Source organism: Cygnus olor, chromosome Z (genome assembly GCF_009769625.2).
Source record: "Cygnus olor isolate bCygOlo1 chromosome Z, bCygOlo1.pri.v2, whole genome shotgun sequence".
Classification (NCBI taxonomy): Eukaryota; Metazoa; Chordata; class Aves; order Anseriformes; family Anatidae; genus Cygnus; species Cygnus olor.
The window spans coordinates 81,342,454-81,356,220 of NC_049198.1; the positions used below are offsets into that span (position 1 = coordinate 81,342,454).

Consider the following 13,767-nt stretch of genomic DNA (forward strand, 5'->3'; position numbering starts at 1 on the left):
TCAAGTGGAAAGCCTCAGGTGGTAATGAATAGGCAGGCAGAGCGCAGAGAAAAAGGGATAAAAGTTTTCCCACACTCAGAAAGAGTGCTAGGAAGCACCCGAGGTTTGAGAAAACCTCAAGAGCTTTCAAGGAGCATTGAGGGTGAGGGGAGGGTGGTGAGGGGGGGTGTCCACAGCCTCAGCATTTGCCTTACAATTCCTGGGGTGTAGAAGGCTTCCTGACCGCCCCGGGGCCAGGACAGCTGTGGCACATGGGGAAGCACCCACACTGCTCCTGGCAGGCTGGCACAAGACATGGCACGCTGGGCGAGATGCCTGTGGCCTGGGGGGAGGCCTCCTCATGGCCAGGCCCTCCTGGCTCACAGGGCGCTGATGCAGAACCATGGCCAGGCACCTCCTGAGCCCTTCGCAGGCTGCCTCCAGCTCCAAATCACTCACTGAGCCCCTCACATGGGGCAGGTTCTGTGGGGTCTCTTGCCCCCTGCCCAGGGGAGCTGTGAGGCATTACCACTGATTATCCCTAGAAGCTCTTCAAAAGGCACAGGTGTGCACAAAGGCAGCGGTTCCTTGCAGCTCCCTCACAGCTTCAGTCAAGCCCATGCATCCTGCATGCCAGCCCATCTGCCCCACCTTCCCAGGGCTGCCCAGGATGGGGAGTGCTGAGAGTGCTCAAGAAGCCATTTACCGATGTACTGCGCAGGACGGTTAGGAAGAGCTCGTCACCAGCCTCCCTGTAACAGAGACAGATGCAATCAGCCAGGGTCAGCAGCCGCTCGTGCCATTGTAACCCCTGGTGAAAGTGGGTTCCCACACCTCCACTCTTCACCCTTGTACCCTTGCCCAGACAGGGTGAGCAGGACCTTACCTGATCATGTCAGCCACCCGTTCAATGGACATGTCCTCTACCATGGTGGAGTTTATCCGGAGGAGCTGGTCACCTGGCAGCAGCTTCCCATCAGCAGTGCTCCCTGTGGACAATTGGCACGCTGTTAGTCATGCACTGGCAGACCTCCTGCCCACGGGATGCACACTGAGCTCTCTTCCCACCCACCACCTGCTTGCCTCAGCAACTCCCTCTGTATGGCACTATAAAAAGGGGCCAAGAGGTTTGGGGCCCTGGTGCCAGCTGGTACATGCAGCCCGTATTCACACCACCTAGCCTGGGCTTCCCTCTGGACCTCCAAACCACTGAGCAACCCTCTTGTGCATGCCTTGTCCATTGTCACAGCGCATTACACAGCACTCACAGGCACTGTGTGCCTTGGGCATAGTGGGGATGTTCATAGGATCTTGGGAGGCCACGGGATGACTGAGAGGGATCACCAGACTTCCTGCTACACTTCTCCCTGGGAGAGACAGGCTACGCTCCTGGCACGATGATGCCCCTTGGCCACCCAGGAGAGCATGGAGGAGGTCTTTTCCACCACACTGGTTGCTGGGAGGACCCACAAAGAGGTTTCCTAAAGACTAACAGCTGCAGGACCCAAGGGGCTACAGGGCAGGTAGACTTCTGGTCTGAAGAGCAGGAGTGTGCAGGCAGCCCCTGGCTCCACTACCATGAGGCTACCAGTCAAGGTATTTAATTTCTCCACGAGACAGGTTTGCCCACACAGCACACTAGCACCCAGCACCTGTCCCCTGGGCACCCTGACACACAGAAAAACACAGAACACAAAGAGAAAGGGCTGGAAATAAACACAGGGCTTTTAGCCATGTCCAAGACTTAAAAGGACAAGTTTCTCTGTGCCTGTTTTAATAAAACACTGATGCTTTCAGATTAGGAAAAAAGAAGAGCCTAACAGAAAACACTCCCTCTACACTTTTTACCCTTCAATACTCCCAGCTAGTTTAGTCACAGGTTTCATATGGGGGGATGTCACAGCCTACATAGCTTGCTGGAGTCAGAGCCCAGACCACTCTTCTGCTACCTTTCCCACACCATCTACCTGTCCAGCTTGGGCAGTTTTTCCTCTGGCTGTCAGACTGTTACCAATGGGGGTACAAAGCAAGATTTTTGTGTATCTATTAGAAGAAAAAAAAAAAAACACCTTAGAAGCAGAGTTATGTCCCTTCTTATGGGGAAGAGTTGATTTGCTTGACCTAAGCAGAACTCCATCTAGACTGCCTGTATCTAGCAGTGATCCTCTCCCTGTTACAGGGTGTTAAGCCCAGATAGCATTTTCGGCAACAGGATCTCACTGCAGAGTAAGAACTGTAAGATTAGATAAAATTCTTCCTTGGCATTTCAGATTCAACTCCAAAAAGAACTTTGCTTTCAAGCAGCTCTTTGTGTCCCTCAAGATCAGCTGTGTCTGAGTGCAACCAAACAATTCATGGTGAAGCTGGCACTGTTTCAGATTTCCTCTGTGTTGTGAGAAATCAGACAGATGTTCAAGCACTCTGCATGTCACAGGCACACAGGCTTTCTCTCCTCAGAGATCAAGGTTCATATGCTAACCATAGGCATCTGGCAGGAGTTTATCACAAAGGCCAACTGGGACAGCTCAGGCTTCTCACACGTATGGTTGTAGGGACAAGAAAATGGTGCTTACCTGCAGTGACAGATGCAATTGTAAGAGGAAGGTTTGGGCAAATCTCAAAGCCATAGTGATGGAGGACCAAGTCTTTGTACACTGTGACAGTGAGCTTGACATGGCTGGCAGGCTGGCCACTGCCATCCCTGGTGACATTTGTCACAGGCACTCTGCCACTGTGAGACAAGAAACTAGTTATTAAGATATAGTCAGATATATATAGTATATATATATATATATATATAGTGTGTATATATATATATATATATATATTCAGATATATATAGTAAGATATAGTCAAACTGGTATATTAAGATATAGTCAGAAAAAATGTTATCAAAGGGGCTTAGATTCCACAGCTCCCCTGATTTCAATGGGCTGCACAAGTATACAGAGAGGTCAGAACTCTTTTGGGTACCCATGGGTGTCCCCATGGTGCGCAGGCCAGCAGTGCTCCCCTGGGCTCCAGGGAAATGTGAAGATCACAGGCCAGCAGTACCAGGCAGTTGCAGCCACAACTCTTTCAGCCACCTCAGTCTGGTGGTTGCATGGAAGGAGAACTCCAGGTGAGCCCTGCAGCAAGCCCTGACCTCCATGGGTCCAAGCAACACCTTTACCCAGCAATGTGGTGAGAGAATTTGCAGCTCTCAACTCCTGCAAGGATTCCATCCAGTTTAATTTTGATTCACAGACCTTAGAAAAGCAAAGCAGATACAGGCCAGGATCTCTTGCAAATGCAACACTGCCTTGCCCTTAAGACCTGGGCCAATGGCAAGACACAAGAGTTAAAACCCCATCTTCAAGAGAAGCACATTTCACATTGAATGGTATTGTGTTTCTGTAGGTGTGGTTCACACAATAGGAATGGGTGAAAGAAGGAACATTTGGCCCACTCAAAAATGAGGGAGATGCTTGAAAACATTGCTTATTTCTAGGGAATGCAGTATGCATATTTTGAAGGAACTGAAACAGTGAGTGAGAACCGCAACCTGTGACTTCCCATGTTCATTGGAAACAAGCTTGTGCTGTCTCTAATCGAAGCTGATCAACAAATACAATGTTTACCTTGATGCACCATCCCGGGAGCGATGAAGCCATTTCGCTACCATTTGCTCTATTCTACATGCTTTACGTGTCTGGATTAAGTTAGTCTCCAAATCCTCCATTTACCTGAAAGTGACAGAAATCACAGGAAAAAAAAAATCACACAAGATTGAGAAATCTAGACACTGTTCAGACTTAACAACACCAATTCGCAACTCCTGTGTAATAAAGAGATCCATCAGCACCTTGGGAAAAACATATGCTTTAACAGAGGATGTTAATACCTGTAATACTTGCAATGATTGTACCTACCATCCAGTTTCCCGTGCCAGTGCTTTTGTTTTGTCCAGAGTGGTGGTTATACTACACTAAATTCTCATGGCAGAGAACAACCTAGTAGTCTCTGCAGTCCTTTCTCAAGGTTTCTGTATCCTGCAATTTGTTCTCTCAGAAAGGGAAAACTGAGCTTTCCTATGACTATAGGAAATGCCTGGGATCTCCAATTAATGTGGTCCTGCCCAGGACCACATCCAGACGGTTTTAAATATCTCCAAAAAGGGAGACTAAAACCCCTCCGGGCATCCTGTGCTACTACTGCTCAGTTGAAAAGTGCTTCCTGATGTTCAGTGGGATCCTCCTGTGTTTCAGTTTGTGCCCACTGCCTCTTGTCCTGGCACTGGGCACCACTGAAAAAGATTCTGGCTCAATCCTCTTTGCACCCTCCATTCAGGTATTTATACATATTGAGAAGATTCCCTCTCAGGCACTCTGTTCTCCAGCCTGAACAGTTTCAGCTCTCTCAGCCTTTCCTCATAAGACAGATGCTCAATTTCCTTTATTGTTTTCATGACCCTTTGCTGGATATTCTCCAGCAGCTCCATGAATCTCTTGCCCTGGGGAGCACAGAACTGGACACAGTGCTCTAGGTGTGGCCTCATGAATGCTGAAGAGAGGGGAAGGATCACCTTCCTCAACCTGCTTGGCAATACTTTCTTTCCCTAATGTAGCCAAGAGTACAGGTGGCCTTCTTTACAGCAAAGGCTCATTGCTGGCTCATGTTCAACTTGACGTTCACCAGGCCCTCTAATCATTTTCTGCCAGGCTGCATGTCCTGGTGCCTGGGGTTGTTTCTCTCTGGGGCAGGACTTGGCACTTCCCCTTGTTGAACTCTGGGAGGCTCCTAACCCAACAGCACATTTCTCCAGCCTGTAAAGGTCCCTCTGAATGGCAGCACAACCCTCTGGCCTATCAGCCACTCCTCCCGGTTTTGTCATCTGCAAACTTGCTGAGGGTACATACACTCTGCCCCATCATCTAGATCATTAATGACGACACTAAAACAGGACTGGACCCACTATGGACCCCTGGTATACAGTGCTAGCTACTGGCTTCCAACCCGATCTTACACCACTTATCACCACACTCTGGGCCCAGCCATTCAGCCAGTTTTTGATTCATATCACTGTCTGCCCATCCCACCCGTACATCAGCAGCTTCTCTATGAGGTTCTTATGGGGGGCAGTGTCAAAAGCCTTAAAAAGTGCAGGTAGATAATGCCCACTGCTCTCCCCTCATCCATCAGGTTGGTCATTTCATCACAGAAGCTTATCATATTAATCAAGCATGACTTCCCCAATGTGTATCCATGCTGACACCTGCTGATGATTTTCTTGTCCTTCAAGAACTGACCCTTGACTGCCTTGGGAAGGCAGATAACTAGTATACCCCCTCATTGTAAGGGGTTTACTGGGATTAATGTAACCACAGAAATTAAACGTAGAGCAGTAAGGAAGGAGAAAACTGAGTGGCCAGTGCAAGCTTCTGCACATAGCTCATAAACTTATATTGAGTTCATAAATGATCTCATAAATGAACTTCTCTAAATGAAGTTCATAAACTTAAACCTGTCTCTGGTAAAACTGATCTAGAGTACTGATGTCTACTAATGCTGGAACTCTGTGAACATATGTGGTTCCAGAAATAATCAGTGAAGTGAATAGCTCATTCTGGATCTTCTAATTAAAAGTTCTAGTTAAGCAATATGAAAACAGTCACTCACCCAACCTGCTCCTTGTGCTTGTACCCCCTACTGTCAAACCTGTGGGATGGGGCATGACACAAGCAATGGAGTGAAAAAGTGCATCTACCAGGGTAGTGAGGAATGCTTCCCAACCCTCCAAAACAGGTTCTGTGAAAAAGGTTAGGCAGTCAAAGACCCAAATGAAGTGCCTCTATACACAAATGCACACAGCATGGGGTAACAAACAAGAAGAGCTGATAGCCACTGCCCAGCTGGAAAACTGCAATTTGATTGCTGTCACAGAAACCTGGTGGCATGAATAAAATGATTGCAGTGCAGCAAGCAATGGCTATAAACTATTCAGAAGAGACAGACAAGGAAGGAAAGGTATGGGAGATACCCTCTGCAAAAAATGGGACTGACTGCACAGAGAACAGCAACACACAGATTGAGAGCTTATGGCTGAAAAACAGAGACTAAGCCAACAAAGGAAATTTTGTGGTTTATGTCTACTACAGGCCACCCAATCAAGGAGAGGATGCTGATGAGTTCTTTCTTCAGCAACAGGAAACATGCTCACAGGCCCTGACCCTGCTCAGGGACTTCAACCAACCTGACATCTGCTGGAAAAGTGGCACACCAAACTGCAAGCAGTCAAGGAGACAACTGGAGTGTGTTGAGGATAACCTCCTAGTACAGATGATAGGAAGACCAACAAGAGGAGAGATGTTGCCAGACCTGTCATTCACCAATGCGGAAGAATTTATGGGACAGCTCAAGACTGCAGGTAGCCTGGCCTGTAGTGACCATGTCCTGTCAGAATTCTCAATCTTGAGGGATACAGGATAGGCAAAAAGTAGAGTCAACACCCTAAACCTCAGAAAGGCAAACTTCAGGCTGTTTAGGGGACTATTTCATGAGATCTCTTGGGAAACTGCCCTAAGAGATGAAAGGGAGAATGAGAGCTGGGAGATATTTAAAGACATTTTTCTTGGGGCACAGGAGCTCTCAATCCTGACATGCAAGAAGTCAGGCAGGGAAGACAGTAGACCAGTTTAGCTAAGTCAAAACCTCTTCGCCAAACTCAAAATAAAAACAAAGTGCACAGGCCGGAGATACAAATCCTGGAAAGATTATAGAGAGATGGCCTGAGAACACTGGAAGTGTACCAGGAACAACAAGACACAGATGGAGCTGAATTTGGCCAAAGATGTGAAAAATAACCCAAAGGTTTCTTCAAGTACACAGGACAATACAGATAGATAAAAGAAACTGTGCACCCCACAACGAGTGGTACAGGAGACCTGGCTACAATCAACATGGAGAACTCAACTTCTTTGCCTCAGTCTTTACCGGCAAGCCACACCACCCAAGTTGCAGAATCCAAAGCCAGGTACTTGCAGAATGACATAATGCTGACTACAGGAGAAAATCAGATCTGAGACCATCTAAGGAACCTAAAGGTGCACAAGTCCATGGGACCTGATGATATGCATCCACAGGTCCAGAGGAAACTGGCAGATGAAGTTGCTAAGCCAATATCCATCACATTTGAGAAGTCACAGTAGTCTGGTGAAGTTCCTGCTGACTGAAAGAGGGGAAACATAGCTCCCATTTTTTAAAAAGGAGGACCTGGGAAACTACAGGCTAGTCAGTCTCACTGCCGTGCCTGGCGAGATCACAGAGCAGATCCTCCTGGAAACTCTGCTAAGGCAGACGGAGAACAGGCGACTGGTGACAGCCAGTGTGGCTTCACTAAAGGCACATTGTGCCTACCAAATTTGGAGGCCTTCTATGATGGGGTTACAGCACTGATGGATAGGGAAAGAGCAATTGAGATCATATACCCGGACTGTTGCAAAGCATTTGACACTGTTCCTCAGGATCTCCAAATTGGAGAGAGGCAGACTTGATGCACGGACAACTCGGGGGATAAGAAATTGGCTGGATGGTCACACTCAAAGAGTTGCAGTCAACAGCTAGATGTCCAGGTAGAAACCAGTAAGAAATTATGTCCCCAGGTGTCCACACTGAGATCAGTACTATTTAACATCTTTGTTGATGACATGGACAGTAAAATTGAGCGCAACCTCAGCAAGTTTGGAGATGACATCAAGCTGTGCAATGTACTTGACATGCTGCACAGAAGGGATAGCATCCAGAGGGACCTTGACAAGCTCAAAAGGTGGGCCCGTGCAAACAACGTGAGGTTCACCAAGGTCAAGTGCAAGGTCCTGAGCCTGGGTTGGGACAATCCCAAACATGAATACAGACTTGGTGACAAGTGGATCTTGCAGCCCATGAAGCCAACCACATCCTGGGCTGCATCAAAAGCAGCATGGCCAGCAGTGTGAGGAACGTGATTCTCCCCTTCTGCTCTTCTCTCGGGAGACCCCACCTGGAGCCCTATGTTCAGCTCTGGGGCCCCCAGCAAAAGAAGGACATAAACCTGTTAGAGCACGTCCATAGGAGGGCCACAAGAATTATCTCTGATCATCCAGAGAGCTTCTCTCATCCTCTTATCTTCAGATGGCTGAAACACCTCTTCTACAAAGACAGTTTGAAAGAGCTGGGGTTGCTCAGCCTAGAGAATAGAAGGCTCTGGGGAAACCTTACAGCAGCCTTCCAGTACCTAAAGGGGGAAAGACAGGGAGGAACTCTTTAGCTGGTAGTGTAGTGACAATGGGCAATGGTTTTAAACTCAAAGAACGTAGATTTAGATTAGATGTTAGAAATAAATTCTTTACTACGAGGGTGGTGACATATTCGAACAGGTTGCCCAGAGAAGTCGTGGATGCCCTGTCCCTGCAAGTGTTTAAGGCCAGGCTGGATGGGACTTTGAGCAAACTGGTCTAGTGGAAGGTGTCCAGTGGAAGGTGTCCTTGCTCACAGCAGGGGGATTGGAACTAGATGATCTTTAAGGTCCCTTTCAACCCAAAGCATTCTGTGATTGTTTTAGTCCTACTGAAATGAAGAACTGTGGCACTGGAATCATCTGGCTCAGATCTATTTAATTCATTATGACTTTAATTGCACCTAAAAATGTTAAAAAAAAAAAAAAGTTGTATCTTTTGAAGATGTGAAGGCCAGGTCAGCTTCCAGACCCCAAACTTAATCTGCCAGTCCACCTCTCCTCTATAAAGCCAGCTCATTAGTAACTTTAATATCATACCTTCCAAGTTCTCATTACTTGTTCAAATGCTGGAAAGAACTGTGGGCTGCAGGTGAATCAAATGCAAAATGAATCAGAAAATATGTTTGCATCTACAAAAAGTCATAAAGAATATCAACCCTTTGTATTTCAAATATTGACAAAGAAACAGAATCACCTTTCACACTGTCTTCCACTCAATCTGCAAGATTTGTAAGCCCCCAGCTTCCCTCTTAGGTCTTCTGCTCAGACAGTAAACTCAGCAGAACAGGGACATTCTTTGTTATGCTGAGATGACAGCAGCTGCTGATCCATGGCAGAAGCTCTGCTGCAAGAGAAACATTAGTAAGTTAATATCAGAATAACAAGATATAAAAGAGATGCTTGGAAGCTGACAGAAATGAGGCATGAGACATCTTGTCTGAACACAAACTGGATCTCTATTCCTCTTCACCTTCCCCACTCACTACACTCTTCCTAACAATGATGAAAGGATGGGACCAACATTTGTTGACTTCTCTTTTCCTTCCCTGGAAGCTGTTCTTGCCCTTTTCACTACCCAACCACATAGCAATGGACAGAAAAGAGGGTCATAAAATTCAACCCTTCATTTCTTTCACGAGCATTTTTTTGGCTGCTCTTTTTTATGCAGCGCAATCAAAAACTGACCCCAGCCACACCGCTCCTACACCTGCCTCTGAACAGCATCTTTGAGCTGAAAATGAGCATCCTTGCAATAAAACAGTACTTTCTGAAGGAAGAAATAGATTGTTGGATAGGAAATCTGGCCTCTTTCCAGATGGGTGACTGGGGAATAATGTACACATGTACAAGAATATGTACATATACGCATATGTACAAGAATAGCAGTTCTGCAGCCAGGAAGACATAAATCGGACATTTCAATCCAAGGCCTGATTATTCATCATCTACGCTTAACATCACTCTTTCGGTCAAAATCTTTCACCTTCTCTGTCTGTAGACAGCCCTAGACACTATTACACGTGTCACAGTGTGGCTACTCCATCCTCTATCCCCACCCCTTATCTTCTTTGCAGAAAGGACAGACCTTCCTTTTCACACCTGTGCTGCCCTTCACAAAAAAAGGATTTCTGGAGGAAGTCTGAGTCCACATGACAAGGACAAAAAGCTTGAAGAATGAATATAAATGCTCAGAAACCCTAGATGGAATATAAAAGAAGGAAAAAAAAAAATCGCTCTTCTTCCTGTGAAACAGAATTTTTGAGATAGGCATCTTAAAAGAGGAGGCTTTGGCAGGTATTTCCTTATAACAGTGCAAAACTCAGTGCAGTAGGGTTTGTTTTCTTTCTCAGGGTGTCCCCTGGGCACGCAGGCACTTGCACATGTGTTGTGTGGGAAAGGGTTATCCAACCCTTTGCATGTACAAACCAAGCATGTGTGACTGGCACCTCCTCTTTGCTTCAAAGCAGCCCCAGAAAAGCTCTCACCTGAGTCTTCTTCCCACTTGCACCTGCCATTTTGGAACTATTTTGGATCAAGTCCTTGAACACATCATGAAGCTGCTTGAGTGGACCAGGATCGTAATACCAGAAGATCCTTAAACTTTGTTAGAGGAAAACAAGACTTGCCAGGTGTTTGCACAACCAACTGACCCATCCAAACAGCTACCGCTTGGTGTCTCAGAGGAAACCTGAATGGTTCTGGCTCTTCAGAAAGAACATCGACTTGGAGATCAAGGCCTTGGCAAACCTCAGAGTGTGTAGGCACAAGGTGGCACACCAGGAAACATGTCCATCTGTCAACCTGCACTGGCTGTGCAACATGCACCTCACCACAGCAGCAAGAATGTCCCTTCCCCAACAGACACCTGGCTGCTGTTGGGGCTTCCTTTCCCATAGCCTCCCTTTTCGCCACTGCAGTGCTAAAGGATGTTCATATATTCTGCCCATGTTGCAAATACAAGCAACATAGTTCTGACTGTATGTCACCTGGTCTCCATCCAACCCAGTGAGGAAAACAAAGTTTGCAGCAGCCCACCTTATGGGGAGAGGAAGCCGTGAAGAAATGAGTTCCTACTGTGCAATCCCACAGAAGGCACTGAATGGGAGTGTTCAGCCACCCAGCCCAGATTTGACTGGCAAAAAAATATTATATACATGTATTTGTGCGTGTGTGCACATGTGTGTTACACGCTCTCAAAGAGAATACTTCGATTTTTCCCACATCATTGAATGGAAGTATAAATCCATCAAACTGAAGTTTTCTAATGAGCAAAAGTAGCCAGAATTGCTTCCTGGGGCCACATCCAGATGCTTAATGAAGATCTTCGAGGAGGGAGACTCCACAGGCTCCTCAGGCAACCTGTGCCACAGCTTGGTCACCCTCACCACAAAGCAGCTTCTCCTTCTGCCCAGACAGAGCCTCTTGTCCTTCAGTGTGCACCCACCACCTCTTGTCCTGTCACCAGGCTCCACCCAGCTCCAACTCCTTCCCCCCTTCTCTTCAGCAGTTTTGGCACCCTGGTGGCCCCCCCCAAGCATTCTCTTCTCCCAGGTGAACTCTGAAATCACCAGAGCCACCCAATTCATCTGCCAGAGCAGCTATTGAAACTAAGTCTCTGCTATGCGTGATTTACATTTTTCCCATGACATTACATACATCTGCAGACTGGCAGCACAGCCCAGATGGTACAGCAATATGTTCCTCATCAGAAAATACTCCTTTCCACCCCACAGCACTCTGATGTGCAAGAGCTCTGCAAAATTAAGTGATCTCCCCAAGGAATTACTGCATCTCTCCAGGAAACAAGGATTCCCTCAGCAAAACACCTCAACCCTCTGTGCCATACTCCTTCCTATGCAGCAGGAGAACACTGCAAGGAGAACACACCAAAAGCTGCAAGAGAGCAAGCAGACTAGCATCCAGGCGACATAGAGAAGGCAGGAGTGACACTCAGAATCAGCAAACCTCCACTACTCACTGATAACAAAGAACTGCACAAACAGAAACAGTTGAAATAACCTGTCATAAAACATCTCTAGATGTAGTCCAGCCTTACCACCACTGACCTGAATCACAGGTCTTCTAGAAGCATCATTCTCAGTGATGACTACTGAGAACTCATCACTTTCTTCTGAGTGACGCTAGTCAGCATCATGCAATTTCAAGGAAGACAACAATACAATCAAAATAGTGTATAATGCACCCTTTCCTTCCCCAGTTTCCAAACCCCAGTACAATAACATATACTGACAAAGAGCCATTACACTTCAGTGTTCTTCTGGGCCATCTCAAACATGCTGCTTTTGATTCACTTGCTCACTGCTGATGTAGCAAACCTTCAGCAAGCATACCATTGTGCACACAGCAAGAAGCCCTGCAAGGTTAGGAAGAGTGTAATGGCTTGTGGGAACGCAGCCCGAGCTCTTCTACTGCAACTTTCCCCCACCAGCACATTGCAATGGCACACATTGCTGAGACAGCACCAGGCCAAAACCCAGACTTCCTTAGAGTAATCAGACAGAACATTTAACTAGGTCAAATGACCTCTGGTTCTCTTTGAAATATTTATCATGGTGGCTTTCCTTATACAGCTTTTCAATTTTGCCACCATCGTCAGACAGGCCACCCAAAAGCAGCCAGAACAACAGGCAGCCTGCAGAGAAGCAGACAGGAGATCATGGGCAGGTTTGACTCCAGCTGCCTGTGCTGAGCTCCAAGAGCTGGGATGCAATGGGAAGGATAACCAGTCTCCTGCATTCTCCCACAGGCATCATCAGAGGTGGTCAGGCCAGCTGAGCAAAATTTTCTTCTTCTCCTTTTAAGGGCTTCCTTGCACCTGTACTTCGCCACAAAGCTTCCAAAACCTCCTGTGGCCATTAGTGACTTTTTGGATTTTGCAGGACAGAAAAGGACATCCAGCTGCAGACAACATGTAGGGGCACCCAGAAGACCCTTCTGCAACACTTCATCCTCACATCAGCACTGCCAACTCATTAAAGCCTAGCCACCCTTATACTGATGTTCCCAGCATCCACTCTAGAGTTACAATGATGGCTGAAGTTTCAGATTTGATTTAAATTTTTACCATAAAAAGAATGGAGTTGACCTTCACAGTGGCAATAAAAAACACCCTTGATGCATGATCCCAGATGCATCCTTGTAAGGCAAATAAAGAGGAATTCAAGTTTTTTGTTTGTTCTAAATGTCCTAAAGTTTGGGGCCTAGTTTGTTTTGACTAATGAGAAAGAGCAGCTACGACACACACTACTGTGACAATATGTGTATTTATAGCATATGCAGTGGAACAATTGCATTATTTTCTTTGCAAAACGTACTTTTCTACCTGAAAAGCATATGACCAACATTTGCTTTGCCACTCAAGCTGCCAGCCCTGCTGATGGTTCTCAATGTTGCAAGGGGGTTGGATCTAGATCTTTAAGGTCCCTTCCAACCCTAGCTGTTCGATGATTTTACAGTTATTACAGTACTCCTGCCTCACATGTGTATTTAGTAAAGGAGTAAAGGGCATTTAAGGCTTCTTCCACCTCCCAACCTCAGTCCAGCTTCCCATGCACTCTGCAACAATGCTTACAAGCAGACATAATCATGGAAGTACATAGTTCAGGCACCTAAGCTCCAGCTAATACTGTGCAGCCCTCACAGGAAGCCTTGCCATGCTGAGCTGAACTGTATGACCATGGAAGACACTGAAACCTTGCCTCTGGCCACCCTGGCATGCCATGGACCCAAATACTAGCAGCAACCTCCACAGTAGCTGGGATGTTGAAAATACAAGCAAATAAGATTCAGTGTCAGTCACTGCCATGACCCAAAGCATAAATACAGTGCCTTGTGTTGGTCCCGTCTGCTTCTCGTTCAAATCAAATCTCTCTTTTTGTGCATGATCAAAACCTGAGCACTAGGTTAGATCTTTAAAAAAGCTCTGTCTGTTGTCCCTGAGGAGCAGCTCAAAGTTCCTAAAATAACCTCTCGTCCTCTTCCCAATTTTCCTTTATGGGGCTGTTGAGTCTCAC

At 46.6% G+C, this 13,767-nt stretch overlaps 1 protein-coding gene across 6 annotated transcripts in view; it reads right to left on the minus strand.

The window, feature by feature from the left end:
- FRMPD1 (FERM and PDZ domain containing 1) overlaps positions 1-13,767 on the minus strand; it is a 70,092-nt gene that overhangs the window by 21,728 nt on the left and 34,597 nt on the right. For 5 of the 6 annotated variants that reach the window (XM_040541784.1, XM_040541782.1, XM_040541783.1 and 2 more), the window contains exons 2-6: positions 8,928-9,077; positions 3,600-3,704; positions 2,553-2,710; positions 866-968; positions 686-731 (exon numbers count right to left, since the gene is read on the minus strand). In XM_040541784.1, the coding sequence (XP_040397718.1) occupies positions 686-731; positions 866-968; positions 2,553-2,710; positions 3,600-3,700 (408 nt within the window). In that variant the 5' untranslated portion in view covers positions 3,701-3,704; positions 8,928-9,077. Of the gene's footprint in view, positions 1-685; positions 732-865; positions 969-2,552; positions 2,711-3,599; positions 3,705-8,927; positions 9,078-13,767 lie in introns of those variants that run through there. The other variant, XM_040541786.1, reaches the window with a different exon arrangement.